This window comes from Babylonia areolata, chromosome 2 (assembly GCF_041734735.1).
Source record: "Babylonia areolata isolate BAREFJ2019XMU chromosome 2, ASM4173473v1, whole genome shotgun sequence".
NCBI lineage: Eukaryota > Metazoa > Mollusca > Gastropoda > Neogastropoda > Buccinidae > Babylonia > Babylonia areolata.
In genome coordinates, this window is record NC_134877.1 from 39,952,521 (window position 1) to 39,977,248 (window position 24,728).

Genomic DNA, 24,728 nt, shown 5'->3' on the forward strand with positions numbered 1-24,728 from the left:
TAAAATTAGGTAGATAAAAGGTAACAATCCAACATCGTGTTAGAACTGTAAGAAATAGAAACTACAATTAATAATGTAAGGGCGAATCAAAGAAAGCGTTCGAAGCAAATCTTGACACCCCTCTCCCAAAATGAGTTCGTCGTGCCGGCTTCCCCAAGGTACACATTCTCACACAAGAACACACTGCAAAGCACATGCGATTACTGAGAGAAGTGTTTTCCGAAGCGCGATCATGTTGTTCCGTGTGCTTGTGTCTGTTTAGAAGGTTAATCCTGTTCTACAACACCTGAACAAGAGGAAACGCTGAGATAAGTCATGGGTAAGTGTGTTCGATATTAGTTGATGAGTTATACAGGTGATGCAAAATGCAACTGCTCCGAAAGGGCGAGCATCAAGTGTCGGGTGACTGGATGGATGTACCGTTATCTGCTCACCTTGCTTCATCAGCCCAGTCGTTCTGGCAGAATGCAGGGAAAAGGCCCGCTCATCGAGGATAAGACTGTAGGGCTAATTTACAGTTTGGTTCATTCACTTATATTCATATTTATTTACCTTTGACCTTGCACATAATCAGACGGGAGGAACAGACGTCCGCAAATTGTATTCAAGATGGCGTTTAAATACGGTTGATAACATAAAGCCAAAAGCTGTCAATGATTTCAGTTGCCAGCAGCGTGCGAGTTTTGTTATGTATAAAATAGATTGTAGCAAAGTGTTTCTTATATAAGGAATATATAAAGCAAATAAAGTATATTATTTTCTCAAACTGTAAAACGATACCGAGGGTGTTCTTGAAGTAAATGATGGTTTTGAGCCATTCTGTGATCCGCAGTGCCAGCAGGTCTGACTAATCTTTTAAAACAAACTAGTGAGGAACTGTTGAGGTGTTAAATCAACAGTACAGACTGATACACAAGGGTAGTGTTGTGAATGCAGATATATAATCAAATTCCTCATAACATTGTTGTTGTTTTTTTATCCCCTCCCATGTGATTAGTTTTAGATTGATACCTTTCTGTTTGACATGATTTTTCAAGGCATAGGTAAGGAAAGAAATGTGACAAATTTTCAGAAGTTGGTTGGATAGTAATAACCATCATGATGTGATTGGACCTTCCATTTGATTGCAACTGACCCCATGTTGGAGTAATCTGATAATCCTGTGGCCAAAGGCCTTGCAGACTTGCTTCATTGAAGTACAGATCTGACTGGCTTGCTCAAGGTGCTGGTTTTACATGTTGAAAAGTGTGTGTGTGTGTGTGTGTGTGTGTGACAGTAAGATAAAGGAGTAGCTGTGTTGTTTTGACTTTCTGTCTTTTATTTATATTATGATAATATATTGTATTTGACTGAGAAAGAAAGATAAAAGCAGCCCAGTTATTTTGTCTGACAGAATTGTGTGTAGAGAAATAATTATTTCATGTTTAGAAAATTGGTTTTAATCTAAAATTACGACAAAATTTATTTTAAACTGATTAAAGTTTGTTTTGTTTGTGTTTTTTTTGTTTTTTTTTGTTTTTTGTTTTGTTTTTTTTTGTTTTTGTTTTGTTTTTTTGCTTGAAATAAGAATTATAAGTTGTTTTCAAATACAAGCATGGTAAAGTATGTTATTGCTGATTTGTTCTTATTTCTTAGTTGAGTATTTAGTATATATATATTTTTTTAATTCACAATGCATCAGACATAGATGATATATATATATTTTTTTTAAATTCACAATGCATCAGACATAGATCATTAGATGATAGAATATGAGGTTACAGTTTGTACTTCATTTTAAACTTTTTGTTTTCAAGTACTTCAAAATTGGCATTGAAGTTGCTGTTTCAGTTCTTTACATGCATTTGTAGTGTAGATGTGCATCTCAATTTAAATTTCAAACTGCTGTACAGAATTCTGTGTGGTTTCAGATACGATCAACCAGTAGGTCCATTATTTGCATACAAATTGAAGAAGAAATATTATTTTGATTTGAATGTGATCTAGGATATAGAGTCACTAGGGCAAGAAAATATGTTTTTCTGTTATGTTTTCCACGTTTTCTTCATGGCATAATCACACTCTGCCCATCCCATTGGCCTCAAAGATAGCATGCCCTATCTCAGTAGGTCAGTTCCAGAGCAGGCAGTCTGTATCAGTGTGTGCAGAGTTCTATTTTTAATATCAATTTCCTCAAGGCCATCCACCAGAGGAGCTAGTATGCTGCTGCTGTGTCAATGTAAATGAAATGATGATCAGCAGTGCAACGTTTGATAATTATACACCACACTGTAAAACACCACACTAAGCCCCCAACTGATCACACACACGCACATACACACATACACGTACGCACACATATGTGCACACGCATGCAGGCACGCGCGCGCGCGCACGCACACACACACACACACACACACACACACACACACACACACATGAACACAGTCACGTTTGCAACCATACACATGCATACACACGTGTATACATGTACACATACAAATGTGTACACATGCTGTGTGTTTGAATGTAGAATTAGTGAGATATGAATACACACACAAACACACACACACACACACACACACACACACACACACACATAGCTGCTACTGAAACAATAGGAGCAGTACTATAGTAAAAGATTTAACCTCCTTATGTATAAAAATAAACATCTGGAGACAATGGGAAAAGAATAGATCCATACATTCCGCAGGGCTTCCTGAACAAGAAGACCTTTGGCTTGGTTGGGTGTGGCGCAGAGCTTGTTATTTTGGGGTAGGCCAGCTGCAGGCAGGCAGGCTGATAACAGCTTCTCTCTTGTCTGTATCAGCTTCCACATACAGGCATTTCAGGAGCAAAAGGAAGGCATGGGTCAGGACTGGCTTGCAGTGAGCAGACTCTGTAGTGTGAATGACTCAAGTGTGTTGTGTGTTTGTATGGCTAACGTCCAGGTGACTTGGTTTGAATGACTTGGGTATTTGTTTTCAGTTAGTCATTTCACACACCCCTAGACACATACCAGCTTTGCAAGTACACACACACACACACACACACACACACACATACACACACACACACAAGGAGGGAGAGATGGAGCAATAATCGGTCATAACCCAGAGATTTAATGTTTGGGTTGGGATTTTTTGTTGTTGAAGAATCAAAGCATTGCATCTCTTTCCATTCATTTATTCATGTAATGTAAACCAGCTTTACAGAGATACAAACGCAACATCGGCATAGCGTGTACAATTCTGTGCACAACTACTGAAAGAGAGAACATTCCAGAATTGGCCGCATTATGTGCCCCCCTCCACCCCTTCCCTCTAACGTTCTGACTAGCCTTGGCATCACTGTGGCTGCATTGTCTGCAGGAGCTGGGCCGTTTCTCAAGGCAGGACTGTCAAGGAAATGGATGCTAGTGCTACTTCCAGAGACACGTTGTGTGTAGGATTTCGGCTCACACAGTTTTTATGGGGCCATGCTATTGATCCAGAATGTTGGGGAGTGGGGGTGGGAGCCAGGGGATGGCTTGTGTGTGTGTGTATGTGTGTGTGCGCGCGCGCGCGTGTGTGTGTGTGAACTAATGGAGGAGCTGAAGAAATATAGAGAGGATTTTTTTTTTTTTTTTTTTTTTTTTTAGGTCATAGCTAAAAGGCTTTTCGTGGAAAGTAAGTTTGTGGTGATAGGAACAGACAGGTCGAGGTCGAGGTCTCGGATCCGATCGAAGTCGGACGCCGCTTCTGTCGGTGGTCTGGGCGCGCGACACATGTTGGTTGTTGAGAGCCAGGAAACAACCGAATGGCTTGGCTCTTCTCCAGAGCTGCAGGTTCATTCACTCTCCCAGAATTGATTTTTTTGTCCCACTTTGTTTGGAACTGTGCCCTCGAGTCTGTGTCGTCGGTCTCCGACCAGAGAGGCTAGTCTGTCTGGTTTTTGTCTGCCTTTGGCGATGTGTCTGTCTCCGCCTGCAGTGAGTCGGTGTTTGTCGGTCATTGTGTGTCTCCAGCCTCCCCACTCCTCTTTTCTCTCTCTGTCTCTCCATCCCCCCACCCCCACTCTCTCTCTCTCTCTCTCTCCATCTCCCCCGTCTCTGTCAGTCTCTCTCCCAGTCTCTGTCTCCGTCGCTTCCCACGTGACGTCACTCCATCCCCATATACATGTATAGTATAGATCTGTAATTGTTTCTCTTTTGGATTTATTTTTCGCTTCTCTATACGTGTATATCTAACAATGTTGGGAATCCTTCGATTATTTTGTCCCCCCCCCCCCTCTTTCTCTCTCTCTCTCTCTCTCTCTCTCTCTCTCTCTCTCTCTCTCTCTCTCTCTCTCTCTCTCTTTCTCCCCCTTCATTCCTCACACTCGCCTCCCTCATTTCTGTAGATCGCTTTCTCTCTCCCTCGATCGATCCCACCCACCCTCCCCAACTTCCCCACTCCCCCAAATTCTCCACCCTTTTCTGCGCCAGCAGTACAGAAGATGGGGATGAAGAGGGGTCACGGTGTTGAGTCCTCGGTACAGGAATGGGAGAGAGGAAAGGTTGAAGGGGTGTAGGTGTCAACTGATGTATCGGTGTCCCTTTTTTAGTCGGTTCGCTTTTTTGCCTCCTCCCCCCGGCCCCCTGAACCTCCCGCTGCACCCCCTCCCACCACCACGTCCGTCCTCACAGTACCACCCTTTCCTCACGCCCCTACTCTGCTTCTCCTTTCATTCTTTCTCAGTCTCTCGCTCGTCCATGCCTCTCTCTCTCTCTCTCCCTCTCTCTGTCTCACTATCTCTGCCTGCCTGCCTGCCTCTCTGTCTGTCAGTTTTGCACATTTACCCATACATAATTAAAACATTTTTATGATTGTATGCCAGCAGTATGGCTGAAACTTGATTTGGTAGCTGTTAACAATTTGTAAGTAATGTAAGCATGGCCACATTGGCTTTAAATGATTATCATAGAATTTTCATGATCAGTTCAAGATCATGTGACATCAGGGACAGAGTTACAGGTCATGAAGCTCTCAGTTTGAAGTTACGGCCATAATACTGTTTTGAAAACAAAGAAGCAAGAACCTCCCCAAAATAAGTAATTCATACAGTACTACTGCTTCAAGTTTCATGAAAAGAGGAGGTAAAAATTTCAGTCACAGGAGTAGTGGGAAGCAGGAGGAGTGAAGGGGATGGTGGTGGGAGGGGTGACTGCAGGGCATTGAGGAACACTCTCCTGATTTATCTTGGCACTGGCGTCTGGATGTCAGACAGGAACTGATTATGAGAGGTTGCATAACAGGGACAGACCCTCCTGTGCCATGGTTGACTGTATTCCCCAGGCCAAAGAGTTATCTGGTTTTGCATAACAGAACCAGACACCCAGGCTCTGTCTGATTGCATTTGCTTGTGGGTGCTGCATTTTCTGCCTGGTACAATGTTTTGCCAGCGGATGTTGTTGTAAATGGTTGTATCAGTTCATCCTGTAAAGGTGAAATCTTTAGAGAAATCTGATACTGTATACATGTTGAAGTGTGCAGTGTCTACATATTTTGTGAATGTGCGACTGAGAGCACACTTGTGCATCATTCTCAATCAGTCAGTGATCTTTCTTATGCTTAATCTTTGCAAAACACATGTTATGCACAGGCACAGTCATGTACACACACACACACACACACACACACACACACACACACACACAATGTGCACACTTATATATATACATACAAGTATACAAACAAATGTATTTGCATACAAACAACTTGGTGAGAACTACAGTCCCCTCAGGTCCACACACAGAGCCACTTGTAATGATAAAAATTCAAACCAGATGAGTGTGCACATGTAATTCACTAATTGTAATGTGTGCACACTACACTTTGTTATCCACCACACTCAGTACTTCAGCTGTTGAACTGAACTAAAAAAACTTATTATTTATATTTCCCCCCTCAGGGCAAAAAGGAGGGAAGCATGCCAGAGAAGGTGAAGAAGCCCAGGGCACATCTCCTCAACGCTCACCAAAACATTCCTCAAAGCGAGGGTCTAAAGTGTCGAAATCTTCCAGCCGGGAGTCGACCCCCAATCCAGATCTGCCCACCCTGGAACAGGAACCCCGTCGCTCCAGGCAAGACATTCAGCATGATGTAGAACTTGAACAAGAAAAGGAGAAGGCCAAAACTTCCCCTAAAAAGTCCCCCCAGAAGTCCCCCAAAAAGTCACCATTCAAAAAATCCAAGGGGGACAGCAAATCTTCATCCCCGAGCAAGGCCAAGTCGGCGAAGAAGTCTCCTGTGTCAGAGGTACAGGAAGAACTGGTAACTGCTGAAGTGCAGGATGTGGTGGAAGGTCCGGCTGCATTGCCACCACCTGCTGAGCGGTCCCCGGTCAGGATGGAACCCCAGGAGTTGGAACCACTGACACCTCTGATAATCAGTGACATGTCTGTCAGCAACCATGCGCCTCAGGCGACGTCAACTCCAGCTGCCAATGGCATGGTTGTTACGGGCGTCCAGCCTGCCAGTCCACCACTGAGTAAGTGTTCTTTTGTTGTCTGTGTTGAGTGTTTAAAATCTTTTGTTGTCTGTTGAGAGTGTTTATATGATCTTACAATTTTACATTGTCTGTTTAGAGTGTTTATCTGATATGATTAATTGGTAACTTGGAATGAATGTAGGCAAGCTTAATTAGTTGATATAATAATAATCTGTAAGTTTTGTACACCACCTTTTCACTTGTTTCAAGTGGTTTGATTATTCTTATCTGTATCAGTTTCATGCTGTCATTTACTGCAATTGTTTGGAGTATTTTGATCATACATGCCTTTCTCTTATCCTGTCTCTTTCTGTGTGTATACATGTATACTTGTGCATGTGTGTGTTTCCGTGTGTGTGTGAAATCATACTTTGTTTTAATGTTTTCATGGTGAAAAAAGTGTTCTTATTGTGTGTGTTATTTAATGGTCATATCTATATGACTGATTTTATATATATATATATATATATATATATATATATATATATATATATATATATATAAATGTATGTGTTTTAATATTTTCAAGCTAAACTGTGTGAAAACTGGATGAAATTATAGACAGAAAGCATGTTTTATTCAGTAATGATGTTATCAGATTCGTTTCAATATCACATCATCTGAGACAGATTCTCAGGACCTTTCAGAAAACCAACATTGCATAAATGGTGAAGAGCTGAAGTAACCATCAATGACCCAGTGCAGAATAATTACAGATGGAGGGAAAGGTCAGCTGTTCTGTTTTCCATTCAGTGTACAGTAGTACTAGTAAGCATGACAGAACACATTTTGCTACTACTCAGGTTACTGTGGCTTTGTCAGGTTGAACATTACAAACTGTGACAGTGTTGGGCCACATATTAAATTGATCATAAGTTGATAATATCACAGGTCTAGTCCATATAGACTTGTTACTTGTTACAATATCAGGCACTATGTGTTGATATTGATTGCAAATTGATGTTTCATTGCTGGTTTTACGTCTGATTTGATAGACGTCACATCTTCACAGCTTCAGATGATCTTGAACAACTCTGCAAGGATTATTTTCAGAAAGTCAAAAAACATCACATTACATCTCCCTAGGTTACTCTGAATAATGTCTACTTTATTGCCTACCCATCCAGTACAGAATTCTGTATAAAACTGGAATATTACTTTTAGCTTATTGTCACTGTGCTTCAAATGATCTATCCCATTTAACTTCAGTCTTCTGTCCTACACCCCTTCCCATTCTCTCAGATGCATATCTTATGGAAGAAAGCTTCTTTGAGTTTGAGTCCCCAAAGTCTCCAAAAGACATTTGGTCAAAGGGCCTTTCGTTATCAATATCCTGCTGTTTGGAATTCTCTTTCACTGGATTTTCATCACTCACCAAATTTCTTTGTTCTCTTTAAAAATGAACTTAGAAACCTACTTGTTCAACAGCTTACTTGTTCCTGTGGATACGACAGACTTAGTCTCTGTTTGTCTCCTTCCTCTACCCTCCAAACTGCCCCCCCTTTTCCTGTCTAATGAAGTCTCTATAGATTGTGTGTGTGTGTGCTTGTGGGTGGGTGTTCACAGTGAGTTTGCTCATGTATTTGTGTGTGTGAGAGTTTGTGGGTGTGTGTGAGGCATATTTTGTGCTTTTTTGTTGTGATGATTTATGTGAATTTGCAATCTGTATTATAATTTATATACTATTAATGTCTTCATGTAGATTTGCATTTTTCTTGTGTGTCTTCATTTGTTGTATACAAATATTCACTATTTAATCATAGTGTATCATGGAAGGTGCTCAGTACCCACTATATGGTGAAGGTGCTTAGAGCCCACTATTATGTGACAATATCATGGTTAGTTTATGCCATGTAAGAGCTGAATCATTGTCATTGTCAATATTGTTTGTATTACTATTAAGTATTATTATTTTTGTTGTTTTTGTTGTTGTCATTGTTGTAGTTGTTATGATCATTATCATCAGTAGAAGTAAAATTTAGTTGTATTTATTTTAAGTTATAATGTTATACCTGTAGTTATATTTATTATCTTTTTTTGTATTGGCAGCATTGACATGTTCATTTGTCAATTTGCATATTATCAGTAAAGTTGTTGACATCCAGTCTGTGCAGTTTGTATGATAACAACAACAATTATTATTATTTTTATTTGCATTGCACATACTAACTTAATGTCTAAGTATCGATTCCCCAAAGTGCTTTGCAGAAATAAAGCATGCACTCAAATACACACACACACATGCACGCTTGCATACACACAAAAGCATTATGTATATGTTCAGAGAATACAGTGTATGGGATGGAGTACATTGACTGATTGATTGATATGGATACTTGTATAGCACCTATCCTCTGTCGGAGACCAAGCTCTAAGCGCTTTACAAAGACAGGGTCATTTGCACACCAGGCTGCCTACCTGGGTAGAGCTGACAGCTGCCACTGGGCGCTCATCACTTTTTTCCTGTGTCATTCAATCAGATTTCAGGCATGCACACATACACACTCAGACAGATTGAGATATGTTAACATTTGTCCCTTTTGTTTTTCTGCTCTTCTAGTTCTTATTGTCATGTCTACTACTATAATATGACTGGTTTCATTGTTGTTGGCATAATAATAATACTGTAGTAACATTGATGTTCGTATTTGTGGTACTGTCATATGGTGAAACAAAGTCCTGCAAATGATAAGGTATTTTATGTGTCAAGCAATAGTTCAGATATATTGTCACATTTTGTGTATGAATTTACCTGTGCCTCTTCACTCTCTCCTCTCCAAGATTTACAGTTTTTTTTCTGTACTTCATATGCATACATGATACAGTGTCTTATTTCTTAAGTGTGTCAGTATACACATGTATGTGTGTGTGTGTGTGTGTGTGTGTGTATAAATATACCTATAGACAAGGTGTCACACTTTTCACTCCGAAGGCGAAGGTCGCAGTGGAGACAGCTAGTGGACACCCTTCTCTGTGAACTGACAACACACAGCAGGCAGTGTAAAAATGAATGGGTATGTTTGGAATACAAGGGAAAGATAAAGCCCAGTGTCAGAACTGGACTCGCATGCGTTCAGTGGTGTCAAGGTCGGGATTTAGGGGTTAGGACCCCACAAAGGGTGGTGTGATTAGGTCTCCGCTCACAGTACAACAGGCAGTTAACAAACCAGCAGGATTATGTAAAGACAGACCTGGAATCCGATTACACAGCGCGACATTGCAGAGCCTGTTTAACTTGTAATTTGAACAGGCACATTCTTTGGGAGAATAATTGGTGTTGTGGTAGCAGTCGACGTATGATCACACGGGAGTACCAAACAGGACAAGGTGTATATGTACAGTCAGTGTTTGGTCACAAGGCCTAGGGAGCACTGAACATGGTATAGTGTGAATGGTCGACTTGTGATCACAAGGGAGTTTCAAATGCAGAAAGGTGTACCGTGTAGACAGTCTACGCTACATTATTTGAAGAGTAGAATTTGCAGCAGTGACAACAGTGAGAGCCCAAAGGAAGATGCACTCTGCTCGTAAGTGGCTTTTTTTATTTATCTACTGTTGAATATGTAGGTATAGTGAAAAGCCTAACACAATAACAGTTCTTTCAGTGGTATGAAAAAAATGGGGACAAAAAGCTTATGCAAATGATAACAGAAAGCTCTGTACCACTGTGTTTCATTGCTACTCAATTGTGAAGTGGGTTTGATATAGAATGGTTGATGTAATGGTAGGTGGCTGCATTGTCAATTTGAAGTAAAATATGTGTTTCTTGTATTTCATATGGCAGTGTTTCTAACCATTTTAGTCTTCTTTCAACACACTTTTTTTTTTTTTTTTAACTGAAAATCATATGCAGCACACACAAAACAAGATTTTACTAGCAAAGATTATGACTTAGTTCCCAGAAAAATTGCACATCATGTATCATCAGCTGTATGTGTGGCAATGATGGGTATAATAACATTAATATATAAACTTCTTTTTTTTAAGATTATGATTTATTATACAGTGCCATTTTCAAACTTCAAAAGAGATACATTTTGTCAGGATCATCAGCAATCACATCAACTAGAGTATGAGTAAGCAATGCTGCAGTGTCAGTATATTGGTGATCTGTGAATGTTTCAGTAATTCTTGGGTGCTCTCAGAATTGCACTTTTCACTGAAACTCAGATCAGGTACATTAATGGTTTACTTGCAGTTCAACAAGGAGAATGTTGTCCATTGGGCATGCTTGCTGATGCTCACAGACTCTCTCTCTCTCTCTCTCGGGCATCTCCCCAAACAGGCATATATACCATGTTAGTTACTCTAGTTCAATGGCAAAAAATGTTGGGTCTCACACGTAAAAGATACACTCTTTAGCCTAAGGTTTGGACATGTCTGGCTGCAACAAGGGGTTGGGTGTGAAATTTTTTTTATTTCCTTGCTAACAGATATTTACCTACAATCATTGGAAAGTTCTGTACTGCAGAAAGATATGTATGTTAAAAAATAATTACTATAGATTTGAATTTACCTTTGAAAATTAAAGATATTTTGATTTTGTGGACATGTTTCAGAGACTATTGTCAAATTGTACTTGGGACTGTTACCATTTAAAGGAGCTGCTTTCAAATCATTTTTCAACAATAATCAGGATAAACATTGCAGCTTATGTGGAGTCACAGAAGATGAAGAACATGTAATTTGTGCTTGTCCTTTCTACTCCAAATTTAGAGACAAATACCTGGACTGTTGTTGCATACAATATCTACCACAATTGCTAAAATGTGACGACATGCTTAAATCTATGAATATGTCTAGGAAATTAAAACTATGAACAGGTCTAGGAAATTATATTTTTTATGCAATGAAAATTTGAAACAATTTCATAGGTAATATAGAAACAGTAATGCTGTCTGTACCAGCTGTCAGCCATGAAAAGTAACTGAAAATCTGTACGTTTTGGAAATTTCACTTTCTAACATGCATTTCTTGATAGGCATTTTACATTGTTCTTTTTGTTTCCAGAGGCCGGAGGACTATGGAATAAAAATTTGTTCTCGTTCTTTCTCTCTCTCTGTCTCTGTCTCTGTCTCTCTCTCTTTCACTAACAGAAATGCAGGTGCATGCATGAGTGTTCACGCTACTGTGTAATTTGTTTGCTTGGGCAGGCATACACGTACAGGCACACACACTATACATGTGAGCGTGCATACGCACACACTTAGTGTTCCAGTAAAATGAGAAACAAACTGCCCACATTTTCGCTATCAATGAAAATGCAGTCTGTCATGCTTAGTTCTGTTCCATGCAAGAAGGCTTTTCACGGCACATTGCACTCCACTTATATTAGTCCGCTTGGGGGTTGAATGTTGTCGGTTCTATGGGTAAGTGGATTCCATTCACCTCGACTTTAATTAAGCGTTCAGTGGGCTGGCTTGTTACCACCCGCTCAGGCAACAGAAGAGGTGACGCCACCCGGAGTGGGAAACCGCTATTAAACTCGGCAGGTGAAACGGCAAGATTAACCCTTTGAACGACCGATTATCTGAACCCTGCTCCACTCAAGTCCAAGGACCCGGCCACTGTTTGTCGAGTGAACGACTTTCTGCGACTCCGTGATTACATATTTCCCCCAACCCCTCTCCTACGCCTTCCCCCACCTTCCACGCCACCACGTTCAGCCACCCTACCTTCCTCTTTCCTTCTTCAGAAGTGGTTTTAGTTTTTGCACTAACAAACTGGCGTACGATCTTTAGTAGGTATTTGCCCGAGAGAGAAGAAAGCAGAATGTTGAATCGATTGATAAACCATGCCTTCATTTAAAAGGGCAAGTTGTGTTCTCAAGATGGGTCGATGGAGATAGAGAAATGAAGTTTACGTTCGGGTTCAGTGCTCTCAGGTGATACGGCCGACGGGGATCTTGTTCCTATCCCAAGAGAGTGGGTGAGATGGTGGGGAGAGATGGAGGGGGGAAGGTGTTTCTGACACTATCCACTGATCTAACTATCCTCCAAAAACAAATCGTTTTAGTTTGTGCTTTAGTTTCAGAAATCGAAGTGAAGGCTAACAAACTTTGGGTGATCATACTGAGGTTGCCATCACTGGTAATCCGCATGTTCATTTTAAAGGGACTAACACTTTGTCTTTCGCGTTGTAAGGACGTTATTTGCTTTTCGCGTCAGAATACTGTTACACTTTTTTTCCGCGTTGTAAGGACGTAGCAAGCTTAATGTGCCTCAAGCGCTGTGGGGATGTAACAGGCTTTATCTGCCTTTCGCGTTGTGGGGACGTAATACGCTTTATCTGCCTTTCGCGTTATGGGAACGTAAAACGACTATATCTACCTTTCGCGTTATGGGAACGTAAAACGACTATATCTACCTTTCGCGTTATGGGGACGTAACACGCTTTATTTACCATTCGCGTAAAAGGAATGTAACACTTCTTCTGTTTTGTTGTTGTTGTTTTTTTCCTCCACGGCGCGAGGTCTTCCATTGCACCACCTTGGCTCCTTTTCAGACATTTCACCGCGTCTTCCCTGGTGTGAGCTGACAGCCTTGCGATTAGTGATGTCAGTAGTGTGATTACTGTAGCTATCTAGACTGTACACGACCAAAATAGGTGTGTGTGTGTGTGTGTGTGTGTGTGTGTGTCCCGCTTTTGCCGTGTTTGCGGTACTAGTCTACAAATGCAGTTGCTGCATTAGCAACTGCCACAATTATAGCAGTATGTGTCGCTGTTGTGTTGATCAATGATATTTATTTATATCTTATAGATCATAGACACAGCTGTGCAAGCATTAAACGCCGAGTAGATGTCATCTGTTGTGATATGTTGTAACACAGTGACATGCCGTCCTTTGTGGGTTATAAAAGTTGTGTTTGACACAGGGGGAGAGGGAGAGAGTGCACATATTCGCTACATTAGATTTAAACACACACACACACACACACACACACACACACACACACAGAGGCCTACTGTTTTTATCATCATCATATGCATGCATGTTGAATTAATAAATACAACAGACTGTATAACAAACTGCAGTGGTGCATAACAGTTTAGTGTATGTCTTTAGGGATACTTTTGGGATAATCGAAAAGAAAAAAATGAAAATCCGTTTAATTTTCCTTCAGTGTCCGTGATCTCTACTTGCTGGACTATGTCCATTCTCCCACGCCCTCTTACCCACCCACTCTTTCTTCCTCCGAAAACCTTCATAGCAAGAGCTGACGTCAAGGGGGCGTGTGTCATTGTTTTGACGCCTCGTGGACATGCTTTATTAACCACTTCCACTTTGACCCTTGCGCTGAGTTTTTATCGTCAGTTCGCAGGGTACCTGGGTCCACCTTTGTCTGGAGACAATGGCCCGGCTGTGGTATGTTCGGTATGCGTGGCAAGGAAGAGATTATCTATCTCACATCTGGGGCCGTGTTTTGCTTTGAAGGGGTTAACATGGCTAGCTTTTACACCATTTTCTTGAGATCTGAAGAGTATACTTGTTTTGGGTCAAACATCATTGAAATTGAAGATGGTGAAGGGGTGAGCATTAACCCAGAAAATGTAAGGTGACAGTACCACAGAGAAAAAAGAAAAAGAAAATGAAGGATGATTACAGGGGGAAAGGAACACTGAAACGTAGAATAGTGAAGAAGAAATTGAAATTGAAAACAGCGAATACTGCATAGCGAATAAGAAATTCCTAAACAGGAAAATGATACGTAACCGATGACGACGAAAGGGAAAGCGAAATCTTGAGAAAGGGAAAGCCATGAAACTGGTTGAGTTAAGCAGTTTGTCTCTGTCTCTCTTTCTCTCTCATGGAGTCACTCGCTCACTCGCTCTTTCACCCACCGACCCTCACTTCCGTTCTTCTGCTGCTTAGGATTTGGCTCAAGCGATTGTTATTTCCAGTGTTTGTTTTGAACATTCTTGGCAGAGAACGACACACACTGTAGAGTGTCTCATTGAGTATCTACAGACACTCTTCGGGTCTCTTCTGTCTGCCTTTGTTCTAAATTTAGGCCCACTTTCACACACACACATGCTCAAGAAAACCATGTCGTTTTGACTGGAGGTGTGCCACTTACAAGTCCAGCTCACTTTGAATTCCGGCAAGCACCTGTCTGCCCCCACCCCTCTGTTTTCTGCCTCTCTTGTGTAAAAGCGCACCGAAGTTATGGAAACTTGTTCGTTAAGCCTCCGTGGTGAAGAACGAGAGAAAAAGGGATGCGTACTTTCATACTGGAAACAACAGTGCGCTCACAGAGCCACGGTCACGACCAACTTGAAGCTTGGATCATGTTAACCAATTTATTGTTACGTTTTCCGTTGCTGGTCATTGAGAGTCGTACATTTTTTATCAGTTGCATCTAAACCCCAAAGAGCTCCACGCCAGGGAATGGTTATAAGAGTAGAACTCTGTAGAGGAGGAAGAATAGGAAAGAAAAAATAGCGCAGTCCTCATAGACTGGCGGGTCATTCGTGAAAGGAGGGCACAAGTTCACCCCAATATAATAATACAAGAAAACGCTGACACTCGTTTCAAGAATTAATAGGCGGGCGGCAGAACATAAAATAAAATGAGGTTGTAGTCGGACTGCGTGTACGTGTTTACAAAGCACGCGTGTGCGTGGGTGGGAGAAAGGGGTTAGGGTGGGGGTGCGTTCTTGCAAAGGGTCTTCATTCTCTTGCAGCACAAATCGCGAAACATTAATACATTATTTAATTAGAGATTGGACATGGTTGTAAAAGGATCCATTAAAACCTACCTTGTCTTCACTTTTAAAAGTTAAAATAAGGATTTATTTTCTTTACGACGAGCCTAAAGGCAAATTTCTGTACTCTGTATCAGACAGTAAAGTGATTGATTGATTGATTGATAACACGTGTGCTCATTGAACGGGTTTTTATTTTTATTTTTTAAGGCTGAATAGTTTTTTTCTTTCTTTCTTTTACTTTCTTTTACTTTCTTTCTCTTTCTTTCTTTCTAATGTGAAGTATCAGCGCATTGACACTCCGTAACATTGTGTTGCCGGATATGATCACAGAAACCTCGATCGTGGCAACATTGGCATTCCCCGTTTCTTTCATTATATAGTGTGACGACTTCCACATGCCTCCTGGGCAACCTGTCAGCTGGATCGTTTTGCCAGCCAGTTAGACTTCTGTCTCGTGCCACATGTTGCTGCCACTGTTTCTCTTTCCCACCTCTCTGCTTCTGTGTTTCTCTCCCTTTCTTTCTTTCTTATATCATCCCACTTGCCTTCTCCTCTCAGTCTCAAATACACACACACGCGCGCGCGCGCACACACACACACACACACACACGCGCGCGCGCGCGCGGGGGGTAAGAAAGCGACGGACAGAAAGTGCGCGGTGACGCTGGAGCAATAAACTGTGCAGGAATGGCAAAACGTTTTCATCTTGAAGCATGCTTCTCTCGGGCAATCTTCTCTTCACTGAAGATCTTGTGAAGATGGAATGCAGAAAGCATTTCTTACTCAGCCTCTGCATCTACGGATTATTATTTAGGGAAGGGAAGTGATGTTTGTGCTGATACCTGTCTTAGGAAAAAAAAACCACACACAACTAAAAACAATATCACAAATGGGGTTAAATCTACAAATTCTTGAGAGAGAGTGAGAGAGAGGTGAAGTTGTCTGTGTGGGTACGGATAATTGGCAGACAGGTGCGAGAGTACCGGCACTGAATTGGCGTTGGTCCAAGCCGATAGCGCTATGCGTGGTGGCATCAGTCAGTGTGGCAAATACAGGAAGCGTTTGGAAAAAATGTCTGAACCGGGAGAGAGAGACTGAGAGAGGGTGGTGGGAGATAGCACACCTCTGTTATTCTCTCTGTCTCTCTCTCTCTCTCTCTCTGTCAGTGTTAGAGACAGGAGGGGGCGTGGGGGGCATTCTTTCTGTTCAGTTAGAGAGATCACGCGGCAACAGAAAGGTTGTCCATTGCAAAATTCTGTTGAAAAACCCAATTTGATAGTAAAACAGATGAATACTCTTGCACAGGAAAAGAAAAAAAAAAGGGGGGGGGAGGAGGTGTTGTGTGTGTGTGTGGGGGGGGGGGGGGGGGGGGGGAAGGCAGTGCGCTGGTTTTCTTCTTTTATTCTTTCATTCTTCCAGACCAGGAGAGTTCTCTCTATGTCTGGCACTCGCTCACTCCTTATATTCTGTTCCGCCGAACCGCAAAGCCAGCGCCGCGAAGCGACTCACGAAACCGGCCCTCCGCGAGCCTTGAGGGGCCAAGCTTGTGTTTGTTTGACCAAATTTAGCGGCTTCTGACTTTCGGCTCGGGGAACTAACATAGACATATTATATATCACACAAAACTACAAGAGACGAGCATTTTCTTAAGCTAAACCATTTTCTACAAAAATAATGTAGTTAAAAACTGTAAATAAAAAGAGTCACTGAATGAACGAGCTTTTAACGAGTTCATGTATCATTTTTGTACATTACAACAATTAATACGTCGCGATATGTAATATAATTGTAACAATTAAGTAACTGAACATCCTGAATTTCCAACTATATAAAAATCATCTATAAAATCTGCTTCTAGAGTAAAGATTTTTTATGTAAAAATTCAAGAGAAAACTCAGCGGATAGCTCCCGTGTCGGCACCGCTTGGCGGTGCTTTTGGCACTTGTGATCGACAATGAAATACTTCGTTTAAACCAACTACAACACAATTATACATGCACGATACTAATCAGATTGATAACAGAAATGCAAACATCTGCAAGACACGATATAAAAATGTGTAGGTATTGTAAAAACGTAGTTTGCTCAAATCGGCACTGACGAATTCCAATGGCTTGAAGAAGAGATAGTTTTGTGGCGCCGAAATGCCGTCAGACATTTCGTACCATCGCATGCCTATAACTTAGGTGTACACGGAAAGCAGTACACGAGAAGAAGGCTTAATCATTTACATTTCAATGCACATTCTAAATTCCACGGTAACTATATCGATTTATAGAAAACGAAGGTATTTTGTATGTTTCAACTGAGTGGATTTCGAAGATCGCGCCAAAACTCATTCACATAAATATTAGTTTTAAAAAGTTATAGGCTTTCTGGCCAAATGATATCATTACAGTTGAGAAGTATGATCGTTCTGAAGTTCCATAACACAAAACTATAATCTCATCTATAAGGAAGTGTTTATAATTTAACAAATTGATGAAAATCATCATACGGTTCCCTGTAAAGGGAGATAACTTGTGACCGATTTACAACTTCCTTGGTAACCTTCGGGGAGTCACAAAAATCGTCTGCTAAGCTGGCCCAACGAAGATCGTAGCCAACCCGGCTACATCCCCCCCCTACTCAGTTACAACCAGCGTCCTCGCTGGCACTTTTCATGACTACATAAAAGGGGGCCTAAATCATGCACTAATACATCCATTCAAACCAACGAACACACAAAACATTATCTTAAGTGCAAATCCCAAGACACTGAGTTCCAAAAATCGGAAAAATGCAAAATCCATTAAAATCTCAAACAATAATCAGTAACCCTCGAGGAACGTTATCTTGAGCGTGAACCCTCAGAGTCAGATTTTCACAAAATGTATAACCCACGTCAGGGCAAAACGGTTTGCCCACACTGAATTCTTAAAGGGGCATCATTTTAAATGTAGCCCTTAAAGTTCAGTATATACTTAAAATGCACACGGCAATCCAGTGGGTAGACTCTAGTCAAATGCTCTTGAGGGGCGTTATTTAAAATGCAAACCCCCAAAGCCAAAACCAGTACAGGTTATAAGGGGAGCTGTTGTATTAACAGTGTTCCCAATATAACAAAATAAGCCCCAACAATGTTAATTGTCTGAAATGTATATCGGCATGTTATACACTGACTGTGGGAAAATAGTTGTATAAACATATAATTCCTTTTCATCAGCTTCACATCCGTATTGACTAGAGAGAACCTGAAACAAAATTCCTCAAGATGAAGTACCTGAAGCGCGGGCCCAACGAAGACTAGAAAGGAGTTGTCATTTTTTAACAAACGTTTCCTTTGAGTCATTTTTTTCTCTGTCTCTCTCTTCTTTTTGACCAACTCATTAGCACCCAAAAACATATTTGCAGTTCAGCGAACAGTTTCATCAATACAATTTGATACAATTATCAACCAAAAATAAGTGAGCATTCAACAGCTTTGCTTGGGAAAAAAGTCAATCTTTGAAAAATTTCAACTGCTCAGTGACAAAAAAACAAAAACAAGAGAACAATCAGTCCCACACATTGTCCATCATTAACCTATCTTGTCTCCTCAAATTTCAAGTGAGACAGCAACTAAGCAAAGTCACTGACCAACGTAAGGAACACCAGATGTGTACCATGTTACTGGCTTCGTCGTCAGGTGTAGAGATCGCCTAGGGGTGGGAGCTGGTGGTAGTGGAGGCGGCTCTGGTGCTGCCTGCTGGGCTGATGTCCTGGGCCCTGGCATGGGACTGAACAGCCACACCCCACTGTCAGTGTCAGTGTCAGTGTCAGAGTCTGACACTTTGTTGACATGGCAGGACCGTTGGGATGGGTCAGTCGGCGTGACAGCCGGTGGTGGTCGTTGGCTGCCTCTCAGCTGTGTGAGGCTGAGTAAAGGTGAAGGTGACACCTGTGGGATCACAGGATCAGGTGTGGTGCTGTGGCGCTTCCGTCTGCGTCGGCGTCTCCTGCGTCGCTGGTTTGGAGCTGGAGCAGCTGGCATGGACCCAGATTGCTCAGTGTGTTTGATGACAACACACTGGTTGTTGACTGCCATTGGAGTCTGGTGGTCAGCTTTCTGTCGCCTGGCATTCTTCCTATAGCGCTGCTTGTGCCGGCACTGGTCTTCAGTGTGGCCAGACCGCTGACACCAGACACAGTGTGGAGGGTCTGGGGCCCGGTCAGCAGCACAGCAACGAGGATGATGTGCTGGTCCTGGAGGATGTGGGCGGTGTGCTGGCATGGGGAACTGCTGCTGCTGTTGTCGCAAACTGTTGACTTCAGCCGTCAATGTAGCCAGCTGGGCCTGTAGGCAGGCAACAGTGGCGTTGTGACTGTCGTCAGCGTCGCTGTCCTCCCTCAGCCATCGCTGGGCCTCCTTCTTCGCCGCCTCGAAGGTGGTGTCAGGGTGGTCTCTGATGAAGCGCCTGACATCGCGCCTGAGTGCAGCTGGCTGAAGACCTCTGGCGAAGGCGTCGCGGAGAATGGTCGCTGGCACCTGCATCATCCCATCTTCAGCCTTGTTGACCTTGGTCCAGAGGTACCGAAGATGGGACGCGTACACTGCAATCGTCTCCTTGGACTGCTGCTGCCTAGTGAAGAAGGCAGTGGCAAGGTCTGTGGTGTCACGCTGCTCTCCCCAGTTCTCCTCGAGTAGTGTTAGGATTTTGGCTGGCGTGTCCACTTCTGTCGCCGGCAGCCTGACAATCTGCTGGCGAGCTCTGCCTGCAAGGGCTGAGATCAGCCAGAGAGAGGCTGTCGCGTCATCCAGGGGCTGCAGATGGAGGATCATACGGGCCTCCCAGATGAAGTCATCAACTTCCCTGCCGGTTTCCTCACCGGAGAACGTCGGGAGTTTGGGCAGGAAGTCGGATTGGGCCATGTTGATGGGCGACGTTACTCAGTCTGCGTGGACTTGAAGTACCTGCTGCACTCTCTTCTCTCTGTCTTCTCCTAATCCTGCTCGCAGCGCCAGTTGTGACGGGGTGGTAAGGTGGTGTTGGAGAAGGTGAAGACAGGTAGAAGGTGTTTGCAGAAGAGAGCCGCAGCCAGGCAAGGTAGACTCGGGAAGGCAGTGCGCTGGTTTTCTTCTTTTATTCTTTCATTCTTCCAGACCAGGAGAGTTCTCTCTATGTCTGGCACTCGCTCACTCCTTATATTCTGTTCCGCCGAACCGCAAAGCCAGCGCCGCGAAGCGACTCACGAAACCGGCCCTCCGCGAGCCTTGAGGGGCCAAGCTTGTGTTTGTTTGACCAAATTTAGCGGCTTCTGACTTTCGGCTCGGGGAACTAACATAGACATATTATATATCACACAAAACTACAAGAGACGAGCATTTTCTTAAGCTAAACCATTTTCTACAAAAATAATGTAGTTAAAAACTGTAAATAAAAAGAGTCACTGAATGAACGAGCTTTTAACGAGTTCATGTATCATTTTTGTACATTACAACAATTAATACGTCGCGATATGTAATATAATTGTAACAATTAAGTAACTGAACATCCTGAATTTCCAACTATATAAAAATCATCTATAAAATCTGCTTCTAGAGTAAAGATTTTTTATGTAAAAATTCAAGAGAAAACTCAGCGGATAGCTCCCGTGTCGGCACCGCTTGGCGGTGCTTTTGGCACTTGTGATCGACAATGAAATACTTCGTTTAAACCAACTACAACACAATTATACATGCACGATACTAATCAGATTGATAACAGAAATGCAAACATCTGCAAGACACGATATAAAAATGTGTAGGTATTGTAAAAACGTATTTTGCTCAAATCGGCACTGACGAATTCCAATGGCTTGAAGAAGAGATAGTTTTGTGGCGCCGAAATGCCGTCAGACATTTCGTACCATCGCATGCCTATAACTTAGGTGTACACGGAAAGCAGTACACGAGAAGAAGGCTTAATCATTTACATTTCAATGCACATTCTAAATTCCACGGTAACTATATCGATTTATAGAAAACGAAGGTATTTTGTATGTTTCAACTGAGTGGATTTCGAAGATCGCGCCAAAACTCATTCACATAAATATTAGTTTTAAAAAGTTATAGGCTTTCTGGCCAAATGATATCATTACAGTTGAGAAGTATGATCGTTCTGAAGTTCCATAACACAAAACTATAATCTCATCTATAAGGAAGTGTTTATAATTTAACAAATTGATGAAAATCATCATACGGTTCCCTGTAAAGGGAGATAACTTGTGACCGATTTACAACTTCCTTGGTAACCTTCGGCGAGTCACAAAAATCGTCTGCTAAGCTGGCCCAACGAAGATCGTAGCCAACCCGGCTACATATATATATATATATATATATATATATATATATATATATATATATATATATTAGTTAACTTAACCAGGGTTCGATTTATACAAGGTACATACACATACACCAACCACTGGCAGTAACCATACAGTTGGTAATTTTCAGTGTTTCCAAGTATTAGAGATAACAAACGCTGGGTTAGTATACAAGCGATGATTGTACCGAAATACAAGTTAGAGAGGGGGTGGGGGAGATTTGTGATGTGAAGGAATATTTTCAAGTAAGAAGCATAAGAAGCATACAATGAAGTACCAACCACCAAACGCACAGGTTTGCTGAAAGTCATCCAGCGAACCATTATCGTGCAACAGAAGTGTTCATCAGTTGGTTCCAGAACGTACGCAGGACTTCAAAGAGAAGTGCCACTTGAAAGACGTTGATGAGCAAGGGTGGTGGTGGTGCTTAATCAGTGTAGCTCAGGAGGAGGTCGTCTTTGTTATTTCCATGTAAATATAATTATGCAAATGATAAAGTAGTAAAAACCAGGTGAGAGAGAGAGAGAGAGCCAGAGAGAGAGAGCGAGCACAACAGCATCACTGCGAAGGAAGCAGTTCATTACATTTCAAGAATTAGGTTTGTTTGGAGTCTCCGAGTTTTCTCACATAATTGCACAAACACACACACACACACACACACACACACACACACACACACACACACACATTTACGCTCGTACGCACGCAGTCATGCTTCGCGATGAAGCAAAAATTCACGAACGTAAACGCTTGCTGGCATCCCGAAGAGTGGCCAGTCATTTCAAAAGGGAATGGCATGATACATGTATTGTCACTTTCATGTCATGGCGTTCTGTGACATTCGGGCTGCCCTCCCAGATAACAGCATGAATCATCAGCATTGTACAATGTCTACACCCATTTTCGATGGCACGTTTTTGAGATTATGATTGAACAGAAATAAAGTCACACGATAAAAGATAATGCACATGCCATATTTTTACCTCTTCACATCTACTTGCCAGCCTCACTTTTCGTATAATTTTGTTGTTGAAATTCTGTCAACGCATCATCGAAAATCAGCCAAGACCGGTAGTATTTTGTATCCTCCAAACACGAGTCTCCGACACAATAGATCACCATCAATAACGCAAAAGATCAGTCAGTCGAAGCTGCTTTTATAGAGGTCAGAATGCTTGCTGGCCAGATAGAATGCATAATATAGATAATGGCCTTATCGGCTTTGGAGGACAGGAATATCTGGAGTGTGTGTGAGTGTGTGTGTGCGCGCGCGCGCGCGTGCGTACGTGCTTGTGTGTGTGTGTGTGTGTGTGTGTGTGCGTGCGTGCGCGTGGTTACGTGTGTGTTTTGGCTTCCAGCGTTCCCATCTGGGAAGCCAAGTTGCAAATTCCTAGGCAAATTAGTTATGACACTCAGACCAAAGAAAACTGCCGTTTCCCCAGGCTCTGAGCCCCAGCCTCTCTCTCTCTCTCTCTCTCTCTCTCTCTCTCTCTGTCTGTTTCAGTCTCATCTGTCTGTCTGACAGTCTCGCTCTCTCTTTCTGTGTGCGCCCGCGCGCGCTTGTGTGTGTGTGTGTGTGTGTGTGTGTGTGTGTGTGTGTGTGTGTGTGTTTTCCTTTCGATGTCCCTCCGTTGTCTGTACAACCCTGTCTCACTCTGCCCAGTTTTCTGTCTGATGTTCTATTTCTAATATTGAGACGTATCGACATGTTTCTGTTTCTGGCAGTAAAAATACTTCCCAGTGCATGACATGCGTTTTTCGGCATATATATTCTGGTTGTTAAAATACTTTGCAGTGCAAGACATGTGTATGCCTGAGATAGGTGCACAGATTTAAGTGAAGTTGCTGCCACAGGCCAGAGTATACGTGTAGTGAGTTCTGGACAGTTCTGGACGTGTGCTGGCAGTTTGTAGTGGCGGGTTGTGGGGGGTGCTGCTCTTGACATTATTTAATGCTTGTTTCTAACAAAAGCCCGTTTACGAAGAAAAATATCCACTTCCCCGTCTTCCCGCACTTCTCTTTGGTCTTCCCCCACCCACCCCTTCTCTCTCTCTTCCCTCTCCCTACCTCTCCCCATCTGCCTGTTTGTCTGGCGGGTGTACGCTTTCAGAACACCAAACATTAGAAATCAGCGATGGTCAACATTAGTACTGTCCCTGGACATGTTTAGGAGAAGAAATATCAACTTGGAAAGACACCAACAACAAAGAAACAGGAAACTAAACAAACGAAAAAATGAAAAAAGAGGAAGAAGAAAAAACCAGCCCGCCCGTGCCTAACCACTGAGCTCCCCACTGCAAGTCCCACTATAGAATATTAGTTATTACATCAAGAATACCAGTGAAACTGAAGGGGCCTCAGCTGGCCTTGACTCCAATAGGTGGGGCTGTCCATTCCATGCAGGGAACTGATGGCCACAGCTGTTCCCGTCAGCAGCTCATTCTGCAGTCTCCCTTCTCTGCACTGCACTGCCCGTGGTAGTAGCAATGAGATGTGTAGCCAGAAAGAGTTTATCACTTCGGTGTTTGGCACTGAATGAAATGCAGGTGGCGTGAGTTGGGCATCCTCTTATCTGGTGGTGAGCAGGGAGGGGAAGTGGTAGTAGGGGGCTGGATGAGAGGGGGCTGGGGGTGGATGGGAGTTTGGAAATGCCCATGGCGACCTTAAATTGCTGCTGAGTGTTCTTTGCACCTTTGCTAGCAGTCTGCCAGTTAACCCTACAGTGATAACCATGCCCTTCTGGTTTCAGCATTCTGTTGAAGATTCTTTATTTTTTATTTTTTTATTTTTTTTACAGAGTGTTGGGAAAAAAAGAGGATATTTGGAGGAAACGGGTATGTCAGTTTCCCCCTGTCCCAGGATTCCTGTGGCAGATGAATTGAGTTTGACATGGGTTGCCAGTTTCTGATAAAAACGCAGGCTGTAGGCTGTAGGATTCTTACGTTCATGGTTGGCAAGCATCCAGACCCAGCGAGATTTAGGTTGAAACTGCTGATAGATCATTTTAATCTCTACCTGTTATCTCTTCTCTCTCCCTCTCCCCCATTCCTCTCCTCTTCTATGTTCATTGACAAAAAGAAAAAAGAAATAGGGGGTTTTCTCAGTCTGAATCACATGTGCGGAAAGAAGTAGTTGGAACTGAAAGAGGCCTTGCAGCCCTTGTACACTCCTGATTGCATTTATCATTTTGAGTTCATTTTGAGA

The 24,728-nt window shown here is 42.4% G+C and overlaps 1 protein-coding gene across 3 annotated transcripts in view; it reads left to right on the plus strand.

Moving 5' to 3' along the window:
* Positions 1-190: 190 nt before the first annotated feature.
* LOC143301185 (uncharacterized) overlaps positions 191-24,728 on the plus strand; it is a 60,890-nt gene continuing 36,352 nt past the window's right edge. For all 3 annotated transcript variants that reach the window (XM_076615299.1, XM_076615291.1, XM_076615310.1), the window contains exons 1-2: positions 191-319; positions 5,911-6,489. In XM_076615299.1, the coding sequence (XP_076471414.1) occupies positions 316-319; positions 5,911-6,489 (583 nt within the window). In that variant the 5' untranslated portion in view covers positions 191-315. The remainder of the gene's footprint in view (positions 320-5,910; positions 6,490-24,728) is intronic.